The sequence below is a fragment of the Balaenoptera borealis genome, assembly GCF_965194805.1.
Source record: "Balaenoptera borealis genome assembly, chromosome: 13".
Classification (NCBI taxonomy): domain Eukaryota; kingdom Metazoa; phylum Chordata; class Mammalia; order Artiodactyla; family Balaenopteridae; genus Balaenoptera; species Balaenoptera borealis.
The window spans coordinates 4,241,466-4,268,956 of NC_138870.1; the positions used below are offsets into that span (position 1 = coordinate 4,241,466).

The 27,491-nt window shown below is 52.7% G+C and overlaps 1 protein-coding gene and 1 long non-coding RNA gene across 3 annotated transcripts in view; one reads left to right on the top strand and one right to left on the bottom strand.

The window, feature by feature from the left end:
- Positions 1 to 215: 215 nt before the first annotated feature.
- LOC309610273 lies at positions 216 to 9,969 on the bottom strand. The gene is made up of 2 exons (XR_014233813.1): positions 9,898 to 9,969; positions 216 to 5,957 (listed from the first exon to the last, which is right to left on the bottom strand). It is a non-coding gene; the product is annotated as an uncharacterized lncRNA (long non-coding RNA).
- A 184-nt stretch (positions 9,970 to 10,153) lies between these two features.
- Positions 10,154 to 27,491, top strand: part of PRMT8 (protein arginine methyltransferase 8) — an 84,147-nt gene continuing 66,809 nt past the window's right edge. Inside the window, exons 1-2 of one of the 2 annotated variants that reach the window (XM_082352890.1) lie at positions 10,154 to 10,227; positions 10,320 to 10,452. In XM_082352890.1, coding sequence (XP_082209016.1) covers positions 10,378 to 10,452 — 75 coding nt within the window. In that variant the 5' untranslated portion in view covers positions 10,154 to 10,227; positions 10,320 to 10,377. Of the gene's footprint in view, positions 10,228 to 10,319; positions 10,453 to 27,491 lie in introns of those variants that run through there. The other variant, XM_082352891.1, reaches the window with a different exon arrangement.

The window sequence follows — 27,491 nt, forward strand, 5'->3', positions numbered from 1 at the left end:
TGCCATTTAGATGGAGTGGCCCTGTCTCGAGCCATTGCCCGGTTGACAGATACTGGGCCTCTGGGGGTGTTCTGTTCGGAGCGTCGAACAGAACAGCGGATGCAGTTTTACAGAGTGAAGTTGGTCACATCCACACCCAGCACACCATCGCACCCGTTTACTGAGGTGTGCGACGAGCCTGGCTCTGGGTCAGGCCTGCTGCACCAACCTGACCCACGTTTGTTTTTTTTTAATTGAAGTAGAGTTGATTTACAATGTTGTGTTAATTTCTGCTCTATAGCAAAATGATTCAGTTATGTATATATTTTTTCTTTTTAAAATTCTTTTCATTATGGTTTTTCACAGGATATTAAATATAGTTCCCTGTGCTCTACAGTAAGACCTTGTTGTTTATCTACTTTATATGTAATGGTTTTCATCTGCTAATCCCAACTTCCCACTCTGTCCTGCCCTCCTCCCCCTCCCCCTTGGCAACAACAGGTCTGTTCTCTATGTCTGTGAGTCTATTTCTGTTTTTTAGGTAGGTTCATTTGGGTCATATATTAGATTCTACATATAAGTGATATCATATGGTATTTGTCTTTCTGTCTGACTTTCTTCACTTAGTATGATCATCTCTAAATCCGTCCATGTTGCTGCAAATGGCATTATTTCATTCTTTTTTTATGGCTGAGTAATATTCCATTGTATGTATGTACCACATCTTCTTTATCCGTTCATCTGTTGATGGACACTTAGGTTGCTTCCATGTCTTGGCTATTGTAAATAGTGCTGCAATGAATATTGGGGTGCATGTGTCTTTTTGAATTATGGTTTTCTCAGGGTATATGCCCAGTAGTAGGATTGCTGGGTCATATGCTAATTCTATTTTTAGTTTTCGGAGGAACCTCCATGATGTTCTCCATAGAGGCTGCACCAACTTACATTCCCACCACCAGTGTAGGAGCGTTCCCTTTCCTCCACACCCTCTCCAGCATTTGTTGTTTGCAGACTTTTAAACGATGGCCATTCTGACCGGCATGAGGTGCTACCTCACTGTAGTTTTGATTTGCGTTTCTCTAATAATTAGTGACGCTGAGCATCTTTTCGTGTGCCGATTCGGCCCACTTCTTTTTGCAGGTGGGGATTTCGGGGCTCAGAGAAGTGGAGCGATGTGCCCAAAGTCACAGAGGAAAGTATCAGAATCTGGATGTAAAACCAGGTCTGTGCTCTTCCTCCTGGTGGAATTGTGGGGAGGCATGGGCTCTAGGCTGTGTTCAGTCCCCCCACTAGGAGCGTGCTCGCCTCTGGGCTTGGTGTGGACTCAGTGCCCGGCCTGGCACTGCTTGGCCTGCAGTCACTGCTCTGAGGTCCCCAGGCTCCCCCTCCTCCCGTGAGGCCCTAGGAGAGAAGCGGCATGTCCACGGGAGAGGCCCTTAGCTTTTCCAGCATATTTCCATCGCAGGAGAGGGAAGCCCTTCCCTCCGGAAGCCACAGCTGCATTTGAATTAAACGGATACCTGGACGGTCCATGGAACCGAAGCCACTCTTTCCTTGCTGGGTGATTTTTAAATGTCACCCAACCTTTATGCAGTTTTTCCCATGGAATAACCCTGAGAGATATGTGAGAATGATAACTGATTTTTGTTTTCCCCACAGGCGAATCAGCCCCAGGGTGGACCGCCCCTGATAGGATGAGAACTCTGGCCGGCTTCGCCAGCAGCCCAGCTGGCCGCTGTCTGGACCATCGCCCATGGCCAACGTTGTGTGCTGGGGACAACACATTAATCTGAATAAATTTTGAAGCCAAGACTCATGAGACAGGTATAAATTCTATTTGCACGAACCTGGAAACATAAAATGAGGCAGACAAGCGATTTTTGGGTAATCTGCCAGTTTGCACGATTCATGCATTGATACGGATCACTGAGACCTGACAGGGTTGTCATTGACCAGAGCGCCGCAGCCTGGGCTGTCAAGAAATTCACTGGTTTTCCCATTGAGCTCTGCTCCTTGGTAAGCATCTGGGAAATCAAGTGATGACTGATTATAATGACTGCTTGGTGATGACTTTGAGACCGCTAAAGTCAAACAGGACGGTTTAAAAAAATGGAATCTGCCCTTTGACCTCTGGAAAGCCCTAATCCTGGCCCAGTGCTGGAGTGACCATTGTAATGAACATTAGCTGCAGGCCCCCTTTGTAAATCTCCGACTGGACAGGAATAGACCTTCCATTTGATCACTCTGACACGTCGGGGGAGAGGGTGTCCCACTCCTCAGCCTTTGTTTTGGTCATCAGAGTTGAGTTTTGGTTTGAGATGCATGTGACCGGCCTTCGTTGTTATGTGGGTGTGGTTAGAAACATAATTCATGCCAGACATGAAAAGGACAAAGCAGAAAGGGGATGTGGGGCTTGTCTCATGCAAATCCCTTCTTTTAAAGAAGAGGCAGGGGGCTCAGAGAGGGAAAGTGACTTCCTCAAAGCCACCCAGCTATTGAAACGACAGAGCTGGGACGAGAGCACAGATCCGATGACCCCCGGCAGTGATGCTTTTCCTCCGCATCACGCCGTTACTGTCCCACGTGGACAGACATGGTCTTCTCCGCAGAGATGCTGGGAAGGAAACTCACTTTTCTTAGAACGCTATTTCCTAGGAAATGTGCTTAATGCTTTATCTACATTGGTTCATTTTATTCTCCCAATGCATCTGCCAGAGAGCCATCACCAGGAAGCCACTTTTACACCGAGGGAGAGGCTACCTACTGGTCTGTAAGACCACAAAGCCCAGGCCCTTTCTCCCAGACTCTGGCCAAAGGTCTCTTCTTCCTTTTGCTTCTTCTTCCCTTGGCCTCTCTCACACTTTCAGGCATCCTCTGATAGCCTGAAATGGGAGGTTTTAAGTGGTGTAAGGTTTCCTTGGGTTAAGGGGTCACGGGTGGGTCACATCTTATGGGCAAGTCTGAACACGACAAATGTTATCTCAAAAGGGACCAAACAAGACTCCTCTGGGAAGTGGAGGTTGTGGTTTTCCAGGTGGCGGGTTTCTGTCAGGCCCCCTGAAAAGTGGCAGTGGCATCCTGCCTCCAAGCCAGGCTCTCCTTCCGGCACAGCCTTCTGGAAGGAACGGGAAATGAAGGTGGCCCCGAAGGCCTGAGTATCCTCTGTGGCCATTGCACCCACGTGGCAGGTAATTGATGCCTACTTTTTTTTTTTTCTTTTTTTTGTCTTTATTATTTTTCAGACTATAGAGCCTCTTGGTAACATCCAATTCATGCCCGGCTGCCTAGACTTGGAATCTGGTTTCCCTCTAGGGAAAAATACCCCATGTCTCAGCCCATCTCGTGAACACTTTGCCAGGCTGTAGAGCTCTTGGTGTAGAAATGCCTTTTAAACAAGGATCGTGTCTTTTATCTCATGGATCTTCCCCCTCAAGTGCTTAATCCAGGGCTTTGAATGCAGTAAATAGTTTTGTACTTGACATTGGAATAGCAGAGGGGAAGGAAGGCTGGATGTGCACCTTCCAAGTGTTCAGGCTACACTCTGAGGAATCAAATTTTGGAAAGGATCTGGCAATATATATTAAAATGATATCACTTTTGGGAAACTATCGTATGGAAGCAAAGCTCCTGTTCATAAGGGTGTATGTAAAAGAACATTTATTGCAAAATTGCTTAGAGTGACATTCAAGGTACTTAGAATGACTTAAAAATCCATCAGTAGGGTGCTGGTTTACGACAGCATGGCTTATCCACACGGTGAGACGTTTTACAGCTTTTAACAATAATAACTTGGATTTACATGTAACAACATGGAAAGGAGTCTATCATACACTGTGTAACAAAGAAACCAAGTCGCTGAGCCATGCCTATTACTCCACGTCTGTACAACACATATACAGACTTTCAATTTATGATTTTACGACTTTACCGTGGTATGAAAGTGATGCGCATTCAGTAGGAACCATACTTTGAATGTTGAGTTTTGATCCTTTCCTGGGCTAGCGATAGGCAGGGAAACCCTCCCTCATGATGTTGGGCAGTGGCAGCGACCAGGTCTCCCCGTCAGCCCCGAGATCACAGTAAACAACCGACATACTTATAACCGTTCTGTACTCAGACAGCCGTTCTGTGTTTCACTTTCAGTTCAGTATGCAATACATTACATGGTGTATTTGACACTTTATTATAAAATAGGCCTTGGGTGAGATGATTTTGCCCAACCGTAGGCTAATGTAAATGTTCTGAGCATGTTTAAGGTAGACCGAGCTAAGCTGTGATGTTTGGGAGGGTTAAGTATATTAAGCACATTTTCGACTTACGATATTTTCCATCTGGGAGGGTTTTATCAGGAGGTAACCCCATTGTAAGTCAGGGAAGATCTATTCATACGTTTGCATGAGAAACGAATGGAGGATACACAGCAAAATGTTAGTATCACCGTAGAGGGGTAATATTTTACATTTTAAAAAAATCTAGCAGAGGTTTATATTAAAGAAAAAACCTTTTGGGAATGGAAGAAATAGATCAGGGTGGTTAAGTGGTCCAGAAAGGAAACAGGTGGAATCAAGCACAGCTTTCTTTGCCGCCTCCATTCTCTGTGCACCTTCAGGTAGGGCCACCCCTGAAACTCCAGAGATGAGCCCTGCACTAGGGCAGGTCACAGTGTGTTATATGCCCCAAGAGGCACCAGTACTTAATGCTTTTGGGGGGCCAAGGCTGCGAAACTTCCCATCCATACAAGTGTTGGAAGCACACAAGAACTTTGGTATCTTGATAAAGAAGGTGTCCCCAGCCTTACCTGAATGGAGGCTACTATGCTTCTGGTCCAGGCCTTAAAGCCTCCAGGGTCTCCCTGTCCGTATCAATAGATAGCTCTTGCAGGGCCATCCTGACTATAAGCCATTTACTATAGCTGTATTTAACCTATAAGAACCAATCCATATGACCTCTGATAGTACCTGAATCCATAACCAACTCCTCCTGGAAGATAGGTCATCAGGGTAAGGCTGTCTTTTCATCTTTTAGTCCAGAATGCCTGGTACAGTGCTTGGCTACTGTGGTAGTTGTTGTATAAGGGCTAATGGAAGAAAATGTGTGTTAAGTTACTGCGCCAGATAGACTGAGTTGATTTCTAGCTGGCTTTGGAGGGACTCAGGAGAGATTTTCCAGAAAAAGGCGAGCCTTTATGAAAGACTTGAAAAAGAGGAAAGGAGTGGCGTGTACAACTTCCACCAAAAAGAAAAAGCTGATTTTTGTTGTGATAGCATTTTAGAAAGAATATTTTAGTATCTTTAAGGGCTCTGCTACTGTGTCCCTCTTCTGCTTCCTCCAGAGAAGTTTGGGTTCCATCGTAGGCCACTGAGAAAATGTCTGGATGTCTTTTGAGTCCTTTTCACCCTGAGAGAAAGGCAGGTAAAAATAGTCTAGCTCTTCCGGGGCCTAAAACACCAAGGATTAAGCTCTGAATGCAGAACTACTAAGAAAATGCCTCCCAAATATAGTGAGAATAAATAGTCAGACCAAACAGTATCACATCCAGCACAAAACCACAATGAGTTGATTCAGTCAGACATTATCCGAGCAAGGAAGAAATAACATTCTGGTTTTAATGGCAAGAAAAAAAAAAAAAAAAAGGGAAGAAACCCAAATTACTTTGCAGGCGTTGGTGGCACTCTTACAAGTTGTTTTTCGGAACACAGTTTAAGAAATAATTCAGCCTTGGGTTGGGGAGGATTAGGACTGCAGAGGCTCTTGTGCAGGAGAACTTCCCAGGTGTGGGGCTGTCTGGAGCCTCAGCCAGGTAGTCGGCTGCTGCAGCCTTGGCTTGTCTCCCATCTCCCAGAAGACACGAAGCACACTGCTGGGTTCGCTGCTGGGAGGTGGTGATGGATAACGGCTGTGGCCTGATTCTTGAGGAGCCACGGATTCACTGCAGCGTGTCTCGGCCACATGTGAGCCCTGGCCATGTGTGAGGTTCCCTGAGGAGGAAGAGGGGGAAGACACACGATATTTCTTACACAGCCCCTTTTATTGAAGCAACCACACTTGAACAAGCTAGAATCTGGGCTTTCCCAGGCAGTATGGTCTGCAGGTCGGAGAAACGGCATCCTGGCCCCCAGGCACTGGATTTTGGGAGGCAGCAGAGGAACGGTTGGTTGGCTTCTGGAGTAGAGCTACTACACACAGTCTTCACCTTCCGGAGGCCTGGGAGGAGATGATTATGGGGTTGCAGCTTGGGGTGGATGGAACTTCAGAGGCCTTGCTCAACCTTCCAGGGTTTGCAGCTCTGCTACAACAGCTACACCAAATCATTAGTCCAACTGAAACCTTCTAGTGACAGGAGACTAAATTTCTCTGCGGCATCTCATACAGCGGGATAACTTGTCCAGTTATAGCCCTCCGCCAAGGTTTCGTAACAACCTCTGCATGCTCAACCAACCACCGCACAGCTTCACGCTCTCAAGCACCTCCTGGTCCTCAAGAACCTCTGTGTGAGGGCTGGATAACGTGGGGGTTGTTGTAGTTTTGGGGGGACTCGCCTGTGACTTGGGGATCTTTCTCTGCGGGTCTTTTTATCTCCTCCAAACATCCTTATCCAACTATCCTCAACCATGACTACCCGTTAGCATCACCCAGGGACTTAAAAAAAAAATCCGGACGCCTAGCCCTCACTAGATCGTAGTCTCTGGGGGTGGAACCAGAGCACTGGCATTTCTAAAAGTCCCCAGATGATTCTCAACAAGGTTGAGAGCCACTCCCTTGTTCCTGGAACCTGGGTAACCTCTTGAAGATCATGCCGGCATCCTGGATTTGCCTGTCGACTCTACCACTGGGGCAGTTCTCTGTGTTTTTGTGTCATCTGTTATGATGTGGGGACAGTGACAGCATCTCTCTACCTCAAAGAGTTGTCGAAAGGACTTCATGAGGACACATCTGGGAAAGTCTCCAGCACATAAGGGCTCTATCAAGTTTAACTCAGAGCCTAGCACAGTGCCTAGCAAATGTTAGCACAAGGTCCGTGTGGTCTGACCATAAGCCAGGCATTGTTTTAAGCATTTTACATGTACTATTCAATACATTTTGTTGCACTGAAGATCTAGCGTAAGAAAAATGACATAAGCAAAATGTGTCTTCGGGACCTCTTTACCCAGTAGGACCTACTGTCCAAACGACTCATTTAACTCACATCCTGAAGAACTTCCTGTACTCCTTGTCATACGTCCTTTTGCCTCCCAGCAGAGTCCTTTCCAAAGCTCTTCTACAGAAGTTCTCTCTATGTCAAAGCCTCCAGGGTGATTAAATTAAGACCTGTTCAATGGTCATTCCAGTATCTTTTGTTGCCTATTGCTAAGCCCAGGGCCTATTCATGAGCTAGGTATATAAGTGATGCCCAGTAAGTTCTTCGTGGAATGACTAAATCTTGCAAAAGACTATGTGACATACCTATGCAAAAGAGAAGGAGAAAGACCGAATTCTTGTAGACAGTGGGGATGGTGAGAAAATGCTACCGCAAAATGCCCACCATGTGCTAGGCACTTTTTATGCATCATGAATGTTCACAGCTCCAGGAGATGGGTATCCAGGTAATCTTTTGCTGTGTAGCAAATTACCCCCAAACTTAGTCTCTTAAAAGTAACAGTTATTTTGCTTGGGAATTTGTAAAGAGGTGGGAGCGTAGAAGGGGCAACTCCTCCCTGCTCCAAGGTAGCTCTGCAGAGGACAGGAGTGTCCCCTTTCAGGACTGCTCAGGCTTGTCCTCCAGCCACCCTGGAGCCACCCTGGTGGCCCAGCCTCCTCAGGCACAGCCCCGGGCTGGCTCGGGTTTGGATGGGTTGGACTACCAAACTCTTTGCTATGAGAATACAGCTCTCCATCTCAGCCTCTCCACTCCCCATTCCAAGGGGAGCCGTGCTTGGGGAGAAGCCAAGCCAAGCAAAAGATTTCAACAGAGAATGGAGGAAACACACCCACTGAGGTTCTCATAGCAACATAATCACGCACAGGCAGCAGCCTATTTCGGTGGGAGCTTGTCTGAGCTTCCCTCCCCGCCCCGGTTAGTCACAGAATGGATACACCGCACAGGCTGCGGCAGTGTGAGGTGGGGTAGGGTGGGGGGAGAGCGCTGGGCTGGAAGCCAGGGGGCTGGGGAGCTGCTCTGAGATGCTCCGTCAGCTAGCTGATGGATCACAGACACGTGTCCTCTCTCTGATCTCGGGGTCCTTCTCCGTCAAATGAGAGGATAGGACTGAAGAACTGGGAAGATCCTTTCTGGTTTCCGTTGATTGTACAAGTACTGAGCCTCTCTTGGTAGGAGATCAGATGTCTCAAGATCTTTTGTCTCTGAGAAGGATGCTTAGAGAAAATGGGGTTGAAGAGGGTAAAGGTCACTCCTTAGATTCAGCTCATTTGCCCCCCACCACCTTCTGCGCGTTGGCAGGATGTGAAAGGGAAGGAGAATGACCAGGTGTTGCCAGACTCTGCTCGCTCACCCTGAACACGCATCCAGGTTTGTGGTCTGAGAGAGGAAAAGGTTAAGGAGGTTAAGGTCATTCTTTCATTTAAATGTACTCCTTCCTCAACACACACACACACACACACACTCACACACACACTCACATACACACTCACCCATTAACTCAAGCCTCTTGCCCACTCTCCATCCCCTCCTCTCCTCTCCCTCCTCCACTTATTGCAACGTATCCTCTCTTTCCCGAGGACCAGGTGATGGAAATGTCTTTAGATCCTGGCCCATTTCGTCAATGGACTCTGGGGTTAGTTGAGGACAATCAGGCTCACACCTCCTGGCTGTCAAAGGTGATGTTAAATAACAAATAGGGCATGCATGCAGGACTGCTCTGCCTAGGTAAGCACAGGGGTGAAGTGAAGAGAGCCAGGATGCCCAAGGAGCCCCTTTTAGGTCCCTGCCCTTGACTTGTGAACTGAAAGCTTGAAAGTGCAGCTGTCTTCGAAGGAGTCAGCCCCAGAGGCCTGTTGTAATGGGGGACACAGAGCGCCCCCCCCCGTTTTATTCCCCACCCGCCTGACAGATGGCCAGTAAGACAGAGAAAAAGAAGCTCTCAAAGTGAAGACAGGAATGCATTGTATAAAAATTCACACCCCCTGCTGCCGCCCAAACTCCCTTAAAAAAGGATCAAGAGAATCCTAATGGGTACGTGACATCCTCCTTCTCTCCCATAAAAGGGACTTCAAAATCTGGTGATGCTGGGGGAGGGGTGAGGAAGGAGAAGAGAGATGTGTGGGCAGGGGGCTGCCAGGGAAGACCGGGGCAGGGGGAGCGCGGCGGAAGGCTCACGCGTCTGACTTTCTCCCACCCTCTTTCCCAGGCTACCTCTGGCTGAACCTTGGTCCCACCCTCTCGGCCTGGGCGAGGCTTGGAGCCCCAGGCCGTTGGAGAGGGAGAGTGGGAGAAAAAAGGGGTCATGATGCCACACGTAGCCCTAGAGTTGAAGGAGTTGAGGACCCTCCCTCATCCAGGCATCCACCCCTTGGCTCCCCAAACCCCAAACGCGGAGGGAGGATGCAGGAATTGGCAGCGGAGCGGGAGAGCTGGGTGGGGGGGAGGGCTGGGATGGGGGCAAGGTGACCGTGGCCCAGCCTTGCTCAGGGCCCGTCCTCGGTGGGAGGACGCACACCGGGTCCGAGGACCTGCCGGAGTCCAGCCCCGGCGCCTGCCTTCTCTGAGCCTCACGTGTGGCCCGGCTGCGTCCGCGCAGCCCTCGCCCCCCGCCTCCCCGCCACCACCCACCCCCCAGCAAGTTGTCCACGGCGCCCGGGAGTGGAGGCGGCCCAGAGACCCCCGGAGCCCGGGCGAGGGGGCGGCCCGGGGCACGGGGGCCCTCGGTCTGCGCCCAGCAGCAGCCTCCCGCCCGGCCCAACCTCCTCCCCGCCCCCACTCACCGGCTCAGCCCCCGGGAGGGACGCGCAGGAAGCGTGTTGCTTCGCCCGCTGATCGGCAGAAGTTGAGAGGAGTTGTCGGCTGCCTCGGCCGGCCGGACTTTGCGAGCAGCCGGCGAGGAGCCGCCGCCGCCGCCGCCGCCGCCGCCGCCTCCGCGGAGCCTTCGGGGCTCCCTCCCTCCTGCCTGGCCCGCAGCGCGGGTGGAGAGAGGCGGGGAGGGGGTCGCGGGCGCGACAGGAACTCGAAACTGTGTGAAGGAATCCGAAGCCGATGAGAAGGGAGGAAAATAAAACAAAGTGGAGACTGCAGGAAAGACTCCACCGTGGTTGATGGTACCGGCTGATGCTCCAGCAGAGGGACTGGGTTGGGCTTTTATTTTATTTTATTTTTCCTCCCATTTTCTCTTTCTCTCTCTCTTTTAAAGCTACACCAGCTCTCTCTTTCTGCCCTATCTCTGTATCACCAAACCCTTGCTGGCTCTTATGGGCATGAAACACTCCTCCCGCTGCCTGCTCCTAAGGAGGAAAATGGCGGAGAACGCGGCCGAGAACACCGAGGTAAGGAGGCGAGAGGCCGGGCTCGGAGACCCCGCAGCCCGCCGGGACCCCCGCGCCGCGCGCAGCCGCCGCCGCCGCCGCCGCCGCCGCTCCGCACCTGGTGCCAAACTTTCCCAGCTCCATCCCGCTTGCTTCTGCCGGCCGTGTGCGCGTGTGTGCGTGTGTGTGTGTGTGTGTGTGTGTGTGTGTGTGTGCGCTGGGTGCGGGAAAGACAGTGCCTGTCTCAGGCCCCCTCCCTCTTGAAAATGCAAAAGAGTCGCTCTCACCCCAGCTCCCTCTCCTGCCCCCCGCTGCTCGCTTTCCACCACCACCACCCCAACCAAGTCCCAAACCCTGGGCGGCCGCGCTCCCCTGCCCTCCCCTCTGGGCTCCGTTAGGGCTCCAGAGTGCCGGTTTCTGCCGGATCGGGATGGGTGATCCGGGGGCCAGGTCTGCTCCCTGCGGCGCCTTGACCGTCTCCGGCCGGCCGCTGCCTCGGCGTTAGCCTTCAAGCTCGAGCTCTCGGTCCCCGCAGCACCGCGGAGAGCTCCTGGCCGCGGGGATGGGGGTCGGGGAAGGGGGCCCCGCCGCGCCGCGCCGGGATGGCACTTGGGCACCACCAACAGACCCTCGCGCCCAGATCCGGGCCGGGGAGAGGTCTGCCCTCCAGCACCTACGAGCCGCCTCTGGGACGCTAACCCCGGGGAGGGAGCTCGGGCCGCGGCCACCTTAAGGACCAGGGACAGCGCCCGCGCCTGCCGCAGCCGAGCCCACGCGGGCCGTGGGGCCTGCGCGCCGCGCTGCAGCGGGAAATGGGTCCGCAGCCGCTCGTCCCGCAGCAGTTCCCAGGAGGTCGCTCTAGCTCCGCAAATTGCGCTCTCGTCCCCCGCCTCCGGCAGCCCAGCGGCTGCCCTTTCTGTACTCTGGAGTTGGCTCGGAGCCGCAAAGAGCCCTGCTGGGATTTGCGTCCGGCGACTGGAGGCTGCGTTCCTTGGCCTCGCTCTGACCCTGCTGTCATTACAACTGGGTTAGCCCGTAGGCTCTGGGCACCTGTAGTCACGAAGGGGATCCGCGTGGGCAGCCCCCTTACCTTCGTGGAGGAACGGTGCGCCGAGGGGGGGGGGGCGGAGTGGGGTATGTGTGTGAAGATCAGCCCTTACTCGGTGGCAGGAAAAAGGCAGAGAGCAAATTCCCGGGCTCTATTAATAGCCGGGTGTCTGGTGGGGCTGCCGAGCACTTCACATATGGTTACCCATAGGCAGCGCGGGGCGGGATGGAGGTGTGGCACGGGGATTGTCCCTCTGCCTTGCTGGGTTGCAGAAAGGGGCAGAGACCCTTCCCGACCTTCTTCCCTCGAGTTCTGAACTGCAGCTACCCCCTAACCCCACCGCGTAGGCAGCAAAGCTTTTAAAATCCCCGTTCTCTGAGAAACTAGAAGCAGCATGCATCTGGCAACTGTCGATTTCGAAACAAACACGCTCTGGGGGAGAACAGTGGGGTGTTCGGGAGCTAATGCTGTCGCCTTGAGTTAGGGCAAAGCATGCGCGCCTGCTGTCCCCTCGCCACTTCCTCTTCCCCCGCCCCCCCCCCCACCGCCGCCCAGGCGAGCAGACACTCAGAATGATGTGCAGTGCGAGGCAGAGAGCTAGCCTTACCAATCCCCTCGCCCTCCTCCCTCCCATCGCCCACCTGCAGAATGGGTTTCTAAAACTAGCCCAGAGTCCAGGCTGCACTTCTGTAATCTGTTGGACCAGCGGGCACGTAGCAATCCCTGCAGCTGTGTGGCTGGAGCGCTAGAAGCAAGAAACAGCTTCTCTCTGCCCATCCTCCTACCGCTCGGCTTCTAAAAAAAAAAAAGTTTTCGCAGGTCTCTAGCCCCAGCCCCCCCCACCCCCCTCCCCGGTACTCCGGTTGTTGCGCCGGGTCTGGGTGCAGACCCCGGCCGGGTTCCGCAGTGTGCACGGCGATGTGAGCTTCCCCACCTCGGCCCGGGTTCAAGGAGTCCGGAGCAGGCAGAACGACGCGCGCCAGGCTATTTTTACATGCTTCCCCCGCAGCTCCGCGCTCCCCCTTCTCGGCAGTTGCACATGCCAGCTCTGCTCAAGGCATCAATGAAAACAGCAGTATAGGCGGCCGAGCTCCTGAGAGCAAAAAAAGAAAAAAAGAAAAACACACAAAAAAAAAACCCACGTCGAACGCCTGGCACAAAGGGGGAGGGGCAGATCCAGCTGGGGCTCCGGGAAGGGGAGTGAGTCTGGGGTTCAGTTCTTCACAGCTTCCCCTGAGAAGGGGAAGAATTCAGACTTGGTCAAACGTGCCCACGGGAGGCATCCAGGCAGCGTGACAATCACTTGGTTTTCTTCCAGGAACTGGCTGTTTTTGGAATGAGCCAGGACTAGAGCAGTACTTCCAAAAGTGAGGTGTTGTGGGTCTGCCTGCATTTATGGTGAGAGAGAGGGAGGCAAGGATACCTCTGTGGTGTGTGTGTGTGTGTGTGTATGTGTGTGTGTGTGTGTGTGTGTGTGTGTATGTGTGTGTGTGTGTTGTGTCTATGGTGGTAGCGCTCCTTGTTTTTTAATTCAACACATTTTTATCAAACACTGACTCTGTGCCAGGAATGATTAGGCTCTCGAGATCCAAAGATGAAGACACCAGGCCCCTGCCCTCAAGGAACTCACAGTCTGGTGGACTGTAGTGCCGGATGATCCAGATAGTTCGGTAGCACCTTTTCCTGCCTTTCCTTGGTGTGGTTTACAAGCACTTTATCTCATTTCATCCTCACCATAATCCTGTGACATAAGCAAAGATTAGTTTTCATTTCTTAGCCCCATTTTACAGGTGAGGATGCCGAGGCTGAGAGGTCCAGCAAGTTCTGAAAGTTACCTGGTCAGCTAGGACAGACAGCCTTGGAGCACAGACTGCCCCCACTTCTGATTCACTGCCCTTTGCCCTACATTGCTACTTCTATTCTATTATTATTATTATTATTATATTATTTTGGCCACACTGTGCAGCATGTGGTATCTTAGTTCCCCGACCAGGGATCGAACCCATTCCCCCTGCAGTGGACGCAATGATTCTTACCCACTGGACCGCCAGGGAGGTCCCTATGTGACTTCTAAAAAGATGCCACGTTTGGATGGCAGCAGGACAGAGGGATAGGGAGAGAGGATGTTTGGGAAGGGAGAGATGCGGTGTTGGGACAGGCAAGGGTGACAGGGAGAAGGTGACTTCTCACGAGGTTTTTAGGGAGAGATGTTCTAATCCTTAGGCAGGAAGGAGAGAGTGGGGAACAAAACTACCTGCTTGTGAGCAGAGCCTCCCTTGACCAGTGAAGTTTGGAGCTGAGGCGGGGAGCATCCAGAGTGCAGGCTGGGTGGGCACGGTGAGTTCCGTGTCCGCTTTTTCTGGCTCTGTCCCTCAGATGCGCTTCTCCTCCTCAGCCGAGGGCATCATCCCCTGCTCCGCGTGTGTCATTAGAAACCTTCTACTGTCTGGTCTCCTTCCCAGCCCGCTGTCTGCAGAGGCCACCGCCCTCACTCTGCCCTCACTAAGGCAACAGCCTCTCTCCTGTCGTCCTCTTCTCTAATCCAGCCCTCGATGGGCTTTCAGAAGCACAAACCTGCTCATGATCAGACATTGCTTTCAAAACTTACCATGTCGCCCTGTTGCCTTTAGGACAGGATAAAGCCCATTTCCTTAGCCCTTCAGTACCTGCCCCGTGCAGTTCTCTGCAAACACTGACTTCATGTCTGAATGCCTTTGTGCTTCCTGGTTCCTCTACCTGGGCTACTCTACACCGACCCCCCACCCCACCCCGCCTCTCTGGAAACAAAAGATCTTCCTCAACCAGCAAGACCCAGTTCAAAGTTCTCTTCCTCTGAGCAGCCTTCCCAGGTAGGCCATTTATCCTCCACCCCATGGTGAGTGAGTTTTCCTTCTCCTTCTTCTGTGCTCCTAACACCTGTCTCTCACTTTTCCTATTACAAGATAATTGGCCTTTTTTAAAAACATCTTTATTGAAGTATAATTGCTTTACAGTGGTGTGTTAGCTTCTGCTTTATAACAAAGTGAATCAGCTATACGTATACATATATCCCCATATCCCCTCCCTCTTGCGTCTCCCTCCCACCCTCCCTATCCCACCCCTCTAGGTGGTCACAAAGCACCGAGCTGATCTCCCATTGGCTTTTTATATGTCTATTTCTTCAGTTGGATAATGAACTTTTTGGGGGGAGGGTGTCTACCCTGGTCTTAACAGTGTGCCTGACACAGAGTAAATGAAAAATGCTAACAAGTGTTGACTGATTCAGGGGATTATGAACAAGCTCGTGAGCCTTCTGGGTGTTAATCACTCACAGCTTTCTGAAAATTGGGCCTCCCATCTCCCACTCCTGTGCTTAGGTTATTGTGGACCCTGAAAACTCAAAAAATGAGTAGAGTTTCTGGGAATCTAGGTGCTGCAAAGCTCAAAGCATGGGTACACTTTGGTTACCTGTGTACCTGCTTAATAGTCTGTTATTACTGACTCTTCCCGTGGGGTGTTTGTCTGAATAGCAGATAAATTGATTAATCACAGTGTCCAATTATGAACCCTGGGGGATGATGGACCCTTCTGAGCTTCTGCTTGCTTTACTGGTTCTCGGTGAAAGCCTGATGCATTATGTATGGTGCGACTCCCTGATTGGGGTTTTCGCACCTCAAAGGAGAACCCCCAGGGGTGAGAAAACAGTTTTAGCAAAGGAGTCATTTTGGAGACTGGTTTTTGAATGTGCTATTGACTTACTGGCCTGGGGAGAGAGAATAATTATGGGCTGGGAACATTCCTACAAAAGGACAGTGGGGTTAGGGTACCAATGGGTGCTGCCTTGTGAGTTATGGGGAGAGCTGGGCTGAATTCCGACGTGGTGTACGTTGGTGGTTTTGGCTCATGGTTCCCTCTTCTCAGGGTTTTCGGCTCAAGCGTGTGGTCCTATAGCACAAAGGTGAGGGGAGGAGAGGAAAGAGGGCAAGAGGAGGCTGGACCCAGGCCCACTTCTCTGGGGTCTGCATCGTGTCTCTTTCCGACGAGCGTGGGGCTCTGGAGCCAGACTGCCTGGCTTTACACTGAACTCAGTGGACGTGTTGTTATGATGAACAAGTCCCCGAACCCCTCTGGGCCTTGTACGGCTGTTGCGATGATTGAATGAATTAATTCGTGCAAAGGGTTTAGAGCATGGTGAGCTCCCGAGGCCTGCAGGATCGTCAACCTGTCAGCTTTTAGGAGTCGCGCCAGAAAAGTGCCAGCTGGATGAACTCTCCTACTTCCTTATTTCTCCAGCTGAAGCGATCGCCAAACCACAGTCTACATCCCTCAGCAAACACGGATTTCAGCCCTGAGCTGAGCTCAGGAGAATTAAGAAGATGCCCACGTGTCTTTTGCGCCCCCCCGCCCCCGAGATACTTGGCTCTTCAGAGAGCCCTCCGTTGGCTTTTGGCTGTCAAAGAGGGTGAAACCACACTCCCGTCTCTGACTCGGGAGTGGGTTTCATTTCCTCCTCGGCGCAAACTGCGATGTGAAGTGATGATCACATTCCAGTGTGGAACATGCAAAAATCTGTAAAAACAGCATTTACACCTTGGAGTCTACGGTGCCAGCAGGAAAAAATGGGCAATGTGGCGAGATGTGAGCTGCCAAGGTAACTGGAAGTGGGATCGTGTTGTTGTGTGACAGGCAGGCGTGTTGTCCTATTGTGCACCGACTTGGCGAGAGGAGGGGAAGCGCCGGCGGGAAGGGCCCTCCGGAAGGTCACTCTGTCCGCGCTTCCAGCCCTGAGCCCACTACCTGCACCCACGACGCAGTTGGCCCCTTGGTTGCTTGTTACAGAGCTTCACAGGAGGCAACTTACCCAAACCCCTTGTGCATCTCAAGAGTCAGGAAGTTAGTTCTGCCTTAGGTCTGAGCTCCATCTCTTCCATTGCAATTGGAGTCACCTTGGTTTATGTTATTCTAAAAGGAGATTAAAAATCGTCTGGCTGCCTTTGCATTTTGGGCTGCAGGAGGGGTGTCTCACCCTCTTTACCAGCCTCTGTTAGGAGTGATTCCAACCCCTTCCTCTGAAATTCTGGATTAGCCAGGAGAGGCGTGTTTGAGAAGACATGCCCCTCCGGTGGTCCCTGGCCAGCTGGGTATTTCACACATCAAATGGCTTTTCTCCTTCACTTGTTATTAGAAGTCCCTCAGGCATCACGGCTTTCTCCAGATTTGTAGTGGGTGACCCATAAGCAAAGAACTCTTTTTAAAGTGTAATTTTATAAGAGCAAACAGCTAGATGTATACATTTTCATAAAGTCATAGAATCTTAGAGCCAGATGGGAACTTCAGATCATTCAAATTAAGAGACGGGAAAACATTCCCAATATCAGAGTGCTTCGGTGTTGGTGTCGGGTCCATGTTTCCTCTTAGGTCAATGCCATTTCTACCTCCTTTAGCACCAGCTTGACTGTTTTTACATTTGGTGCTAATTTTCTGGTATATCCTGATATGTCATATTGAAAACCAGTGTTTCCCTACGTAAGATCTAGGAATTGTGCATAGCAAGATCTCTCTCCTTTTCGTACGACACGTAAAATGCTTCGGCATATATCGTCTTGTTTAATGGGTGCCATCATACATTTCATACATACACACATATGTTACATCCTGTACACCATACATAACATGGCAAGTTACATATTACTGCCATCGTACAGATGAAGAAACCAAAGCACGGAAAGTTAGTGTTACTTGCCCAAGAACCCACAGCAAGTAAATGATGGAACTCAAAGTCTGGTTTTCTAGCCACTGAGACCTCTGCTTTTTCCAGTCCGCCAGGCTGTGAAGACAGCAGAAGGAACAGAATAGACACTTAAAATACAAAGAGAAAGAATGGAGAAATTAACAGGAGAAACAAAGAATGGTGGATTGGGAAGAAACTGAGGAAAAGACACCAGCCCCGGCTTTCCTCTCCTACTTTCAGTTCTCACTGCTATGCCCCGTGGGTGGCGGGGACCCGGTATAACTTGTGGCCAGGACAGTCTTCGTTCCTCCCGGCTGTCCCTGGGTCCGGGAGTCCTAGCTGGTGGGCCAGGCAAAACTCTTGACTAACAAATTGTACCTTTTTGGAAGCTGGACCGAGACCACCATGAACTCTCATCCAGCTTCTTGCGTGGGATGAAATGAATAGCAGAGACTTCAGGACAGGAACTCGTTTTTTTTAAATTTATCTTTGTAGTTTTATTTCATTGTCTAGGGCTCGTGCAACAAAGTACCACAAACTGGGGGCTTAAGTAACTGAAATTTATTCTCTCACAGTTCTGAAGGCCAGATGTCTGAATCCAGGCGTCAGCAGGGTGGGCTCCTGCTGGAGGTTCTTAGGGGGAAATCTGTTCCCTGACTCTTTCCCCGCTTCTGGTGCTTGTCAGCGATGCTCTGGCTGGTAGACACAGCACTGCGTCTCTGCCTCCGTCTTCACGTGGCCTTTTCTCCTACGTGTGTCTGTATCTCTTCTTCTTCTAAGGACACTAGTCGTATTGAATCGGTGCCCACTCTGTCCAGTATGGCCTCATCTTAATCCGATTACATCAGCGAGGTCCTTGTTTACAAATGAGGTCAAATTCACAGGTAACAGGGGTTAGGGCTTCAATACATCTTTTGGGGGGACTTGATTCAACTCATAACGTCACCCAACATGGTGCCCACATGTAGTAGGTCTGAGTAGAGAGTGGCTGGCAGATGGCAACGAATCTGTAAAGAGGGCTCAGAATAGTTGCAGAGTCAGTGAAGGTTGTCTCTCTCCTTTTTTTTTTTTTTTTAATTTTTATTTATTTATTTATTTATTTATGGCTATGTTGGGTCTTCGTTTCTGTGCGAGGGCTTTCTCTACTTGCGGCAAGCAGGGGCCACTCTTCATCGCGGTGCTCGGGCCTCTCACTATCGCGGCCTCTCTTGTTGCGGGGCACAGGCTCCAGACGCGCAGGCTCAGTAGTTGTGGCTCACGGGCCCAGCTGCTCCGCGGCATGTGGGATCTTCCCAGACCAGGGCTCGAACCCATGTCCCCTGCATTGGCAGGCAGATTCTCAACTACTGCGCCACCAGGGAAGCCCTGTCTCTCTCCTTTAAGTCTCTCTCCTGCAGCTCGCCCAGTGTCCACCTTGCCCACTGTTTCCACAGAACCTTGGTCAGGCCCCCTTTCCTTGAGTTGCAGCAAAATTATAACAAGAGCTGCCATTTTCATGTCCCTATTTTGTGTTGGGCGCGCTGTTCAGTGCTTCGTATGCATTGCCTTGTTTAATTTACGCAACATTACAAAGCAACTCTTCTTATTCCCATTTTGTAGTTGAAGAAATGGAAACTCACAGTGGTTGGTTGTCTTGATGAAGATTATAAAACCAGTACGTAGTCCCATACTACAGTCCTGCTGCCGACCGGGGCCTCTTCCCCCTCTTTTATTCACATCCCCAGTGGGAAGCTCGTCCTTGCTTTTGCCCACACCAGGTCCCATCCACTGAGAGCCTCTTGGGGGCTGGAAGGAACTGGTAAACGTCCACGTGTGGGAGAGGGTGGAGGCTGGCTGGAGCCTGCCAGGAGCCTGCCAGCCTGTACCCAGCTCCGTGTGTTCAATCCCCTTGTCCTCCCGGGGGATTTGCTTTCCATCGTTGCCAGAGAATTATTGTAGTGGTAGCATTGTGAGCCCATTCCTAGCTTCCGTGGAGGGCTATTCTGGAGGACGGGAGCAGTAAGGACTTTCTCGGCACCTTCCAAACAGTTAAGCCACGTGGGTCACTGGCTTCTGGGCCTGAGGCAGTTTTGTGCAGAGGTTCGGGGCGCAGGCCCTGGGGCTCGTGCCTGGGTACAGACCTCAGCCGGGCTGGGTCCTGGCGTGCACGCGTTACACCGTCATCTGTGCCCGGTTTCATCATCTGTGTCGTGGTGGTAGCACCTTATCCCGCGGAGCTATTATGAGGGTTAAATGAGCGACTTCATGTGAAGCTCACGTAGGTACACGGCAGACGCTCAAGATGAGCTACGATTTATCATCCGGGCTTAGCCGGTGGTGTCTCAAAGGGGCGGGGGGCGCACAGATGGATAAAGGGCCTCCACTGGTGACGTGATGGACTCACTGATCCACACGTTCTCAGGAGGGACAGGGTTTTCCACGCCCCGCGGGCTGGCCTGCCCCACTCCACACGCACACTCAGTGTTGGGCTCCAGGGCTCCGGTGTTCGCAATGTCCACAGCAGGAAAACAAAACCTCACGGAGCCCCTAGGGATGGAGAGAAGTGGCAGATGGGCACCCACCACTTCAGACCTCTTGGCCTTCTCCGGGCACCCCCAAGCCCTGCTGCTGGGACAAGAGCCACTCCTACTGCTTGATAACTGGATTGATGTTCCCCACGTTCCCACGGCGGGAGAACAAGGCCTGGCGGGAGGGGAGGAGGGCAGAGGTGTCGCCCAGGCAGGCGCCGCAAATCGGGTGTTAATTACCGAGTTAAACACCCTGTCCTCTTGGCCATGAATCCAGTAAAGGACATTCACCGGGGGTGAGGCCCAACCAGAGGGTGGTACAGCTGAGACCAAACCACTATAAAGGGAACGGCGATTAGCAAATCCCTCCTTCAGGTCCCCATCTGTAGCTCTATTGTGAAGGATCATCTCTTGTTAGCTGATGGGAAGGAAAGGGGTGGCCTTTAACAGCTGGGGCTGCCAGAAAATGAGAGGCTGCAATTCCCCCAGACGCATTACATCCAAGGGCTTCGTCTCGGCCTGACAGGCAGTTATGACAGCACTTCTCTAAGGAGACGCAATCAGAGAATCCCACAAAAATGATTGCAGCCCATCACAAGGGTAAATGGGATCCTAATTAAGGGATGTTCTCTATTAACGTGCATCAGTGGGATGTTCTCTATTAACGTGCATCAGTGCAATTCTTGCCTTCAGGTACCTAGCAGGGGAGTGATGAATATTTATTGAATGGATAAAGGAAATAAACTTGCACATCACACGTACACCAGCCAACTTCCTTTTGTTACAGAGTCTGTCTACTCCCAGCTCTCCAGAGTGAAAGCTGCGGTTCCCAGTGTACAGTCGGGGAGGGATTTGGAGGCAGACCTGAGTTTGAGTCTCATCCTCATCCCTCTGGGATTAACACCCATTTTTATAATCCATGAAGATTAAATACAATCACAGGAGAAGACAGAAAAAAAGAAACTCGACACATGTTTTCACCTTTTTCCTCCTGTTGTAACTTTGCGTTTATTTGCTTAGCTTTTGTTTTGCTTTTGGGGGAAAATTTGCAGTGCAAAGTGGGAAGAGTCCTTTCGGATTTCAGCGCGGGTGGATGTAGACGACCTCGTGCAGGCTGCGGGGTGGCGGGTGTGTTTATGCGTGGAGGTGTGGACACGCACGTGAGTCTGCGGGGCCGTCACGCAGAAGCACGTGCTCGTGCGCTTATGTACTTGTCACGTGTGGTTTGTAGTTCACAGCAGGTAACACACAATGAGGTGCACATTTAACCACTAGCCTGGAGCTCTGGGGCTGACCCAGGGACTGATGACTCAACGTGGTGGGGTGTGTTGTATGGGGGGGACCTAGGGGCGGGGGGTTGGGGAGTGAGGCCCTGGGTGGGAATCTTGTAGAGCGGATCTGAGGGTCAGGGTCAGGAAGGTTAGCAGCCCTGGCTTTGCAGCTGATGTACGACCTTTGTTACGTAGCTCGGGTGCTGTTTTCCTCGGGTGGGGGCTGGGTGGCCACCCTCTCTGGCGCTACACGCTCTCCCCAGGCCGTCTCACGCCTCCTCTCTGATGTGCTGATGATTCCCAGCCGAAGCCCAGACCCGGCCCCCGAGCTTGGACTGTATGTCTGGCTGCCCGCAGGACACCTCCGCTCAGGGGCCACACAGGGACCTCAGACTCCTCAAGGCCCCTCCTGGTGTCACCGCTTCCCACCCCTCTGCCCCCTCCTGCTGGTCCTCATCTTGCTGAGTGTGAAGTTACCCAAGGCACAGGCCCCGGCTCCTCTGCCCCGTCTCCATGGCTGTCCTGGTGATTCTGCATCTCATCGGCTTGTCCTTTGCCCTGAGTTTGTCCTCCTCTTTCGGGTCCCACTTTGGCCGTCCTGGACACGCCCCCCCCATCTCTTGCCTGGATCTCTGCATCACCTCCTGGATGCCCCCCACACAGCCGCGCCTGGCTCTGGTCTGTCCTCACAGCAGCACGAACATGCCTTCTGAAGTGGCGACCTGACTGTGCTTCTCCCCTCCTCGGATGCCTTCAGTGGCTTTTCCGTTATCATCGGAGAAGGACCCACCTCCTTGCCGTGGCTTAGCTGGCTCTGCAAGCTCATGCCCCTGAACGCTGTTCTCTGAAGTCCTTCCCTTCCGCTCCAGCTACACTCACCTCCTTCCCTCCCCTCATCACCTCCTACTCTTCCTTCAGGTCTCAGCTTAGATGTCACCTCTTCCAGGAAGCCTTCCCTGGCTCCACCCCCCTCATCTAAGTCAGGCTTAGCTCTCCCGCCATGTGGTCCTACAGTACCTGTGCATCCTCTGTCATGGTGCGCGTCGCTTTGTACTCACTGGCTGACTTCCTTGTCTACAAGTCCACTGTAAACTCTGTGAGGGAAGGGGCTCCGTCCGTGCTGTTCACCATCGGATCCCAGCACCTAGCACAGCGCCTGGTACCTGTTAGAGGTTAAAAACCTTTTGTTCTACGAGTGATCATTGTGACATATACCTTTCCTGCACTGAAAATGTTCTATGGATGCTGGCGTTTAAATCATTATCTATGGCTCCCTTCCTTCTACGCTGGTTGGGACTGTCAGTCACCCAGCGTCCCCTAAAGAGGAAGTCTCTGAGGTCACAGCCATCATCTGCCAACCCAAAGCAAGGCTGCAGGTAAGCTGCCCCAGACAGATGTTCACCGCTGCGTGACAAGGGCAGGACTGCAGAGAGAATGGTGACACTCAGTGCAAACTGGGTAAGAGGAGATTTTCAGACAAACAAGGATATACGTTTTGTACCCTCCTGAACAGGCAAGCCTTAAGTCTCAGAAAGGGCGGAAGGGGGCGGTCAGGGCTATGCCTGGGCCGTGGGGGGAATTCCCTGCACTTCTGCGGTGGGAAGAGGGGGCAGAGAGACCGTGGAGATAGCCCTGCAAAACCTCACTCGAAGCAGGGCAGTCTCGGGGTTTGTATCAGACAATGTATTTTCTTCCCACTAGGCCTGATGCTTCATCATCGGCTGATGTGAGCAGGGGCCATGGTGGGGTGGGGGAGGCAGATATGTCCAGACAAGGGGTCTGAACAGCCCTGAGGCTCCGGCTCCTAGCTGCAGGCTCTCGGGGGCCCCAGGCTCCTGCGCCGGGGCCGGCGCTCTGCAGGAGGATGCGACTTCGGGCCCAGCTGCTCCTGAGAGTTCTTTATTCACGGCTGTCTTAGGCCGGCACTGTCATTCACTCTTCTATTTATAAAGTTAAAAATAAGATGCTCCATATTCCAGGAGGGAAAGAAAAGCAAACCAGCGGCTTGGGCTGCCGGTACAGCAGGGCCCTGGGATTCTGTCCACACGGCCAGCTCTGGTGGCTTTTCCTGGAGGCGTCACTGAAGCTCGGCCAAGCCTGTGCCCACCTCCCTTTCTTCTTCCAGCTCTGCTTCAGCATCAGAGACCAGAGCTCTCAGCCCCGCCCCCGCCCCTGGAGGGTACTGCACACGCCCTAGTCAAGGCAGCCGGGTTCCATCCTAAGCACCAAGGCGGCTCGGCCTCGGCCTCCCTGGTTTATTCACTCAGGTTCCTCGGGCCCTCGGCGGATACCAGGTAGCCTGGGAAGAGCCGAGAAGCTTGAGGCAGAACCCGCGGCCCTGACTCTGTTGCCATCTGCCCTCTGCCTCTCAGTCACCCGTGTGAGAAACGCCTGAGTTGGTCCTTGTCTATCCCACCTGATAGGGCGGCCCTGAACTAGACGGAGGCCAGGGCATGAGGACCTTTGGAAAGCGGGGAGGCTTTGTGCAAGTCTTAAGCTTTGCTGTGACTCCCCTGCTGCTTGCTGCAGGTGCCTTCCAGGCCAACCTTGTGCCTGTTTCCCCCTATCGAGCTGCCAGCGGGGATGGAGACAGCTATCACCATCCTCCACATGGCTTCCCCTTCCAGCCTTGCCCACGTGTGCTAAACTTGTGCTGTTGAGCACGCGAGATGCTTTCCCCTCGACGTGGCAAATGGTGTAGAAAGTGGAGGTTTGGGGAAAAGCAAAGAGGTGCCGTCAGTCTGGGTTTGGCGGGGAGCTGACCTCTTCTAGGGTCCTGACCTGAACAAGAGCGGAAGGGGAGGAGGCTGGCAGGCAGGTGTTTGTCTGGGAGAACGAACCTCCCTCCGGAAACCTCTGCCTGCGCTTCTGCTCTCCGCCTGCCTGCTGGCTCGGGCTCTCCCTTCCCCAGGCTGGGCCCTCTGCGCTGCTGAGAGTGATGGCTCTTTCCTTTTCAGGCAGGAGAGACGTGCGGGGCTCGCGGTTCAGCTGGCGGGGCAGGCAGCCTCAACTTCTTGGCTCCGGGCTCTAGGGCCCTGCATCTTGAAGAGGCTCCCGTCTTGGGCAGTGGTTCCTTTAACCCCCGCATGACCAGACACTTGATGTGCCATGGGTCTCGCCTGTTCCGAACGTGTACGGAGTAGAGGGAATGAAAAGGAAGGTTTGAGTTTCAAACCTGTTAGCGCCATACTTCCTTGTCTTCCCCAGTGTGCGCTGCTGGACCATTATTTCTAAAGTACTGGGACCTGGCATGTCTCCCAGGATCCAGGCCGAGCCAGGATGTTGTATTCCTTTGGTACCATGGCTGGTGCCAGCAGCCGAGCGCCATGCCAGGGACCCAGAGGAGGGGTGATGCCACGGCCACCCCTGCAATCACCGTCCTCTGACATCTTCTCGCCCCAGGCCTTGGAGCCCCCTTGTTACCGACTGCAACGGCCTCTAATCTCACCTCGTCAATCGACGGCATCAGACGCTGTTTGTGTTTTGTTTTTCCCGATTCCCTCTCCTCTTTGGGGTCCTGTGTCCTCCTTCCTCCCATCTCTCCCGCACCTGTGACTGTTCTCTCTCCAGCCCTCCCGTGGACCCTTCTCCCTTCCCCCCCGTAGTGACGCTGACCCCGGCTTCCCGTCCCTGGATGACCTCATCCTCCTGCACGTCTTGTGACGTCCAGACCTGCACTCCTGGCTGGGTTTCTCTTCCTCAGTGTGCGTCAAGCACTTCAAGTCCACCCCGACCCAAACCGAGCTCCCTACCTTTCCTCCGAGCTTGTGCATCTGTTCCTGCCCCGGGCTCCTGCCTCCTTGAAGGGCACTAGTCAGCAGTCATACCAGGGGCCTCCCTACACTCACTTTCCCGCCCCCAACCCCAGAGAATTTGCAAGAGAATCCTGCCAAATCTACCTTCTTCGCATCCTTTACTTGCATCTCTTTCTCCTTATCCCGCTGCCTCCAATCAGACCATCATTATCCTTTGTCTGGATCACGGCAGCCGCTGCCCCGCTTCTGTCCCTGCCCTCGCCAGGTCGTCCTCTTCGTGACAGCGTGATGCCTGCACTCCAGGTGGCCTCAGTGGATGCCGGCTGAGCGAGTGCATGAGTTATGGGTAGAGATGCTTTGCTCAGAGGAGCGAAGGCGGGTGTTTGTTCTGCAGCTGCTGGACGTTGTGAGTTAACGTCAGGGTCACTGTTCTCCTTCTCTTCTCGCCCTGGTGGAGATGCTTGGGTATTAAAGAGCTTTATGTTTGAGTTCATGAGGTTCAGGAGACCTGGGTGACAGTCCAAACTCTGCAGCTTGCTTACTAGGGGACATGTCTTTTCTGAGCTGTCTTTGACCCTGAGAGCACAGCAAAAATCAAAATCAGGGAGCTTGAGGTTCTCAGCTGCTGTGCTTTTTTACCAAGGAGCCTTATCCTTTAGCAGGAAGAAGGACAAAGATTATGACAGGGCGTGAACCTGGAGAGGTGGCTGAATCCGTAAGGAGAGGTGCTCTGGTCGTTCCTTATGTGAAACATCGTTCAATCCACCCGGCATCACCCCACCCTCCCAGAAAGTGCTAATGGGGGGCTTCCAGGCTGTCCTTCTTCCCCTTGCCGTCGTGACAAAATGGGCTGGGTCTTGGGGGTTCCAGAAGCCTCTCTGCAGAGCTCTGATTTACTAACCCAAATAGGGCAAGTGCCTATTGAGCAGATAACTCTTATTTAAGTTTCCTTATGTTTTGGGGTGAGTGGGGATATTGTATTCAGGTTGAGGGGCTGGCTGAGTGACCCCCAGGGAGTCCCTTGGACCCTTTGGGCTGGTTGATCACATCTTACCTGAAGCCAGGGGACAGGACCAGTGAGTCACTGAGATACCCTTCAGGTTTCCGGCGCGGACTCTGCTCTTCCCGTCGCAGTGTTCAGCGCATGAATTGTGCCCGTGCCAGGGTACATACCCTCTTCTCTCTCCAAGGTAATCTCCCTGTCACAGTGTCTACACCTCACTGTGCCTGGACCTTTTTGGAAAGCCGGCCACTTGCCTCTTGCGCGTCACTTTCCCATCAGTATCAGGGAAGTGTGTGGTACCCAGCATATGAGTAAAGAGAACACCACAAGTCACCAGTGGGAAATGTTTAATAGCGACGGTTTTAATTCAGTCCGTTGCCTCGGCAGAACCATTCCCTACAGCGTATTATTTTGCAGTACTTCATCCCGTCCAATTTTAGATAATGAATAGTCACAGGCATATCCATGACTGTGGCTAGATATGGCTCTAGTGATTTCATCCAAGGAGCCTAGTGTGACTTAACACATCTGGGAATCCTTTTCTAGGCCCCAAATCCTGAAGGACAAGGAGGGGCTGGGCAGAGAAGCAGGCAGGAGTGATAGTGACTGTCCTTTGGAGAGGGGGGCTCCGAGGAGAGGTCCGCTGTCAAGGTCAGAGAGTTGACTTCAGGGCCAAAGCCGGGCTCTGAGCCCTGACTGTCCCATGTGTCAGGTTGCTGTGTCTATTTCCCAGTCTCGGCTAAATCCATCCTCTCTCCTCTGCTTCCTGCAAGGTGGTCTCCTGTCCCCCCACAGAAAGCCAAAGAGCTCAGTTTCCTTCGAGGTAGGTGCCTGGATGGCTCCGTGCCAGAGCCCTGGCCGGGGCTGGAACCAGGACCCTCCCACTCACCTTGCTGGGATCCCGTGCCGGGGACCAGATCCGTGCTGGGGTATGGCTGGTATTTCTGGCCGCAGGATGTGGTTTGGAGAGGAGTTGCTCACCCAGAGCCTTGGAGCCTTTCCGAGCCCCCCAGCTCTTTCACTGGGGATGCCCAACATGGCTGGATTAGGGGGTCACCCTGCCCCAGGGGGAGGGGTATGCACGAAACGATGTGCAAGCGTGCTGGGGTCTTACATCTGCTCCCCTCATGTGCTCTCCATCCTTCTCCAGCCTGCTCTCAGCCCCAGAAAGCTGAACGGCGTGGACTGGATCAACAGGCTCCCGTCCCACCCCAGCTCCCCAAGGCTGCTGGCGGGCAGGGTTCCACGGTGGGCTGCTGTGAGCTGGGGGGCCGCCAACGGGAGCATCCGCAGATCAGAGCAGGGAGGGGCGTGAGCTCAGAACAGCTATTCCTCCAGCTCCTTCCCCGTAGGGTCCACCGTCCACTCTTCCCCTAAACCGAGGCTTCCACGTAGCCTCTCACGCAGCCCTCGCCACCTCTGGGCTCCAGTAACTTCTCTCTTCTTGACCCCTGACACGTAGAGGTCACCGTGGGGTCATCTTACCAGCACCGGGGGCTTCCGCGAAGCTGCTCTTACGAACAGAAATACTTGATGGTGTTCACCCAGCACTTACTCTGCCCCAAGCATCTTCCCAATCTCTTTCCATAGATAATCTAATTTCATTCTTAAATAATCCTGAGAGTAGATGCTAATAATGTCCCTGGCTTGCGAGAGAGGGAACTGCGACTCAGAAAGATGCAGTGAATGTCCCCGAGTCACAGAGCAAGGGAGTGGCGGATGCTGGTTCCAAACACAAGCAGCCATGTCCCAGGACCCAAGCGCCT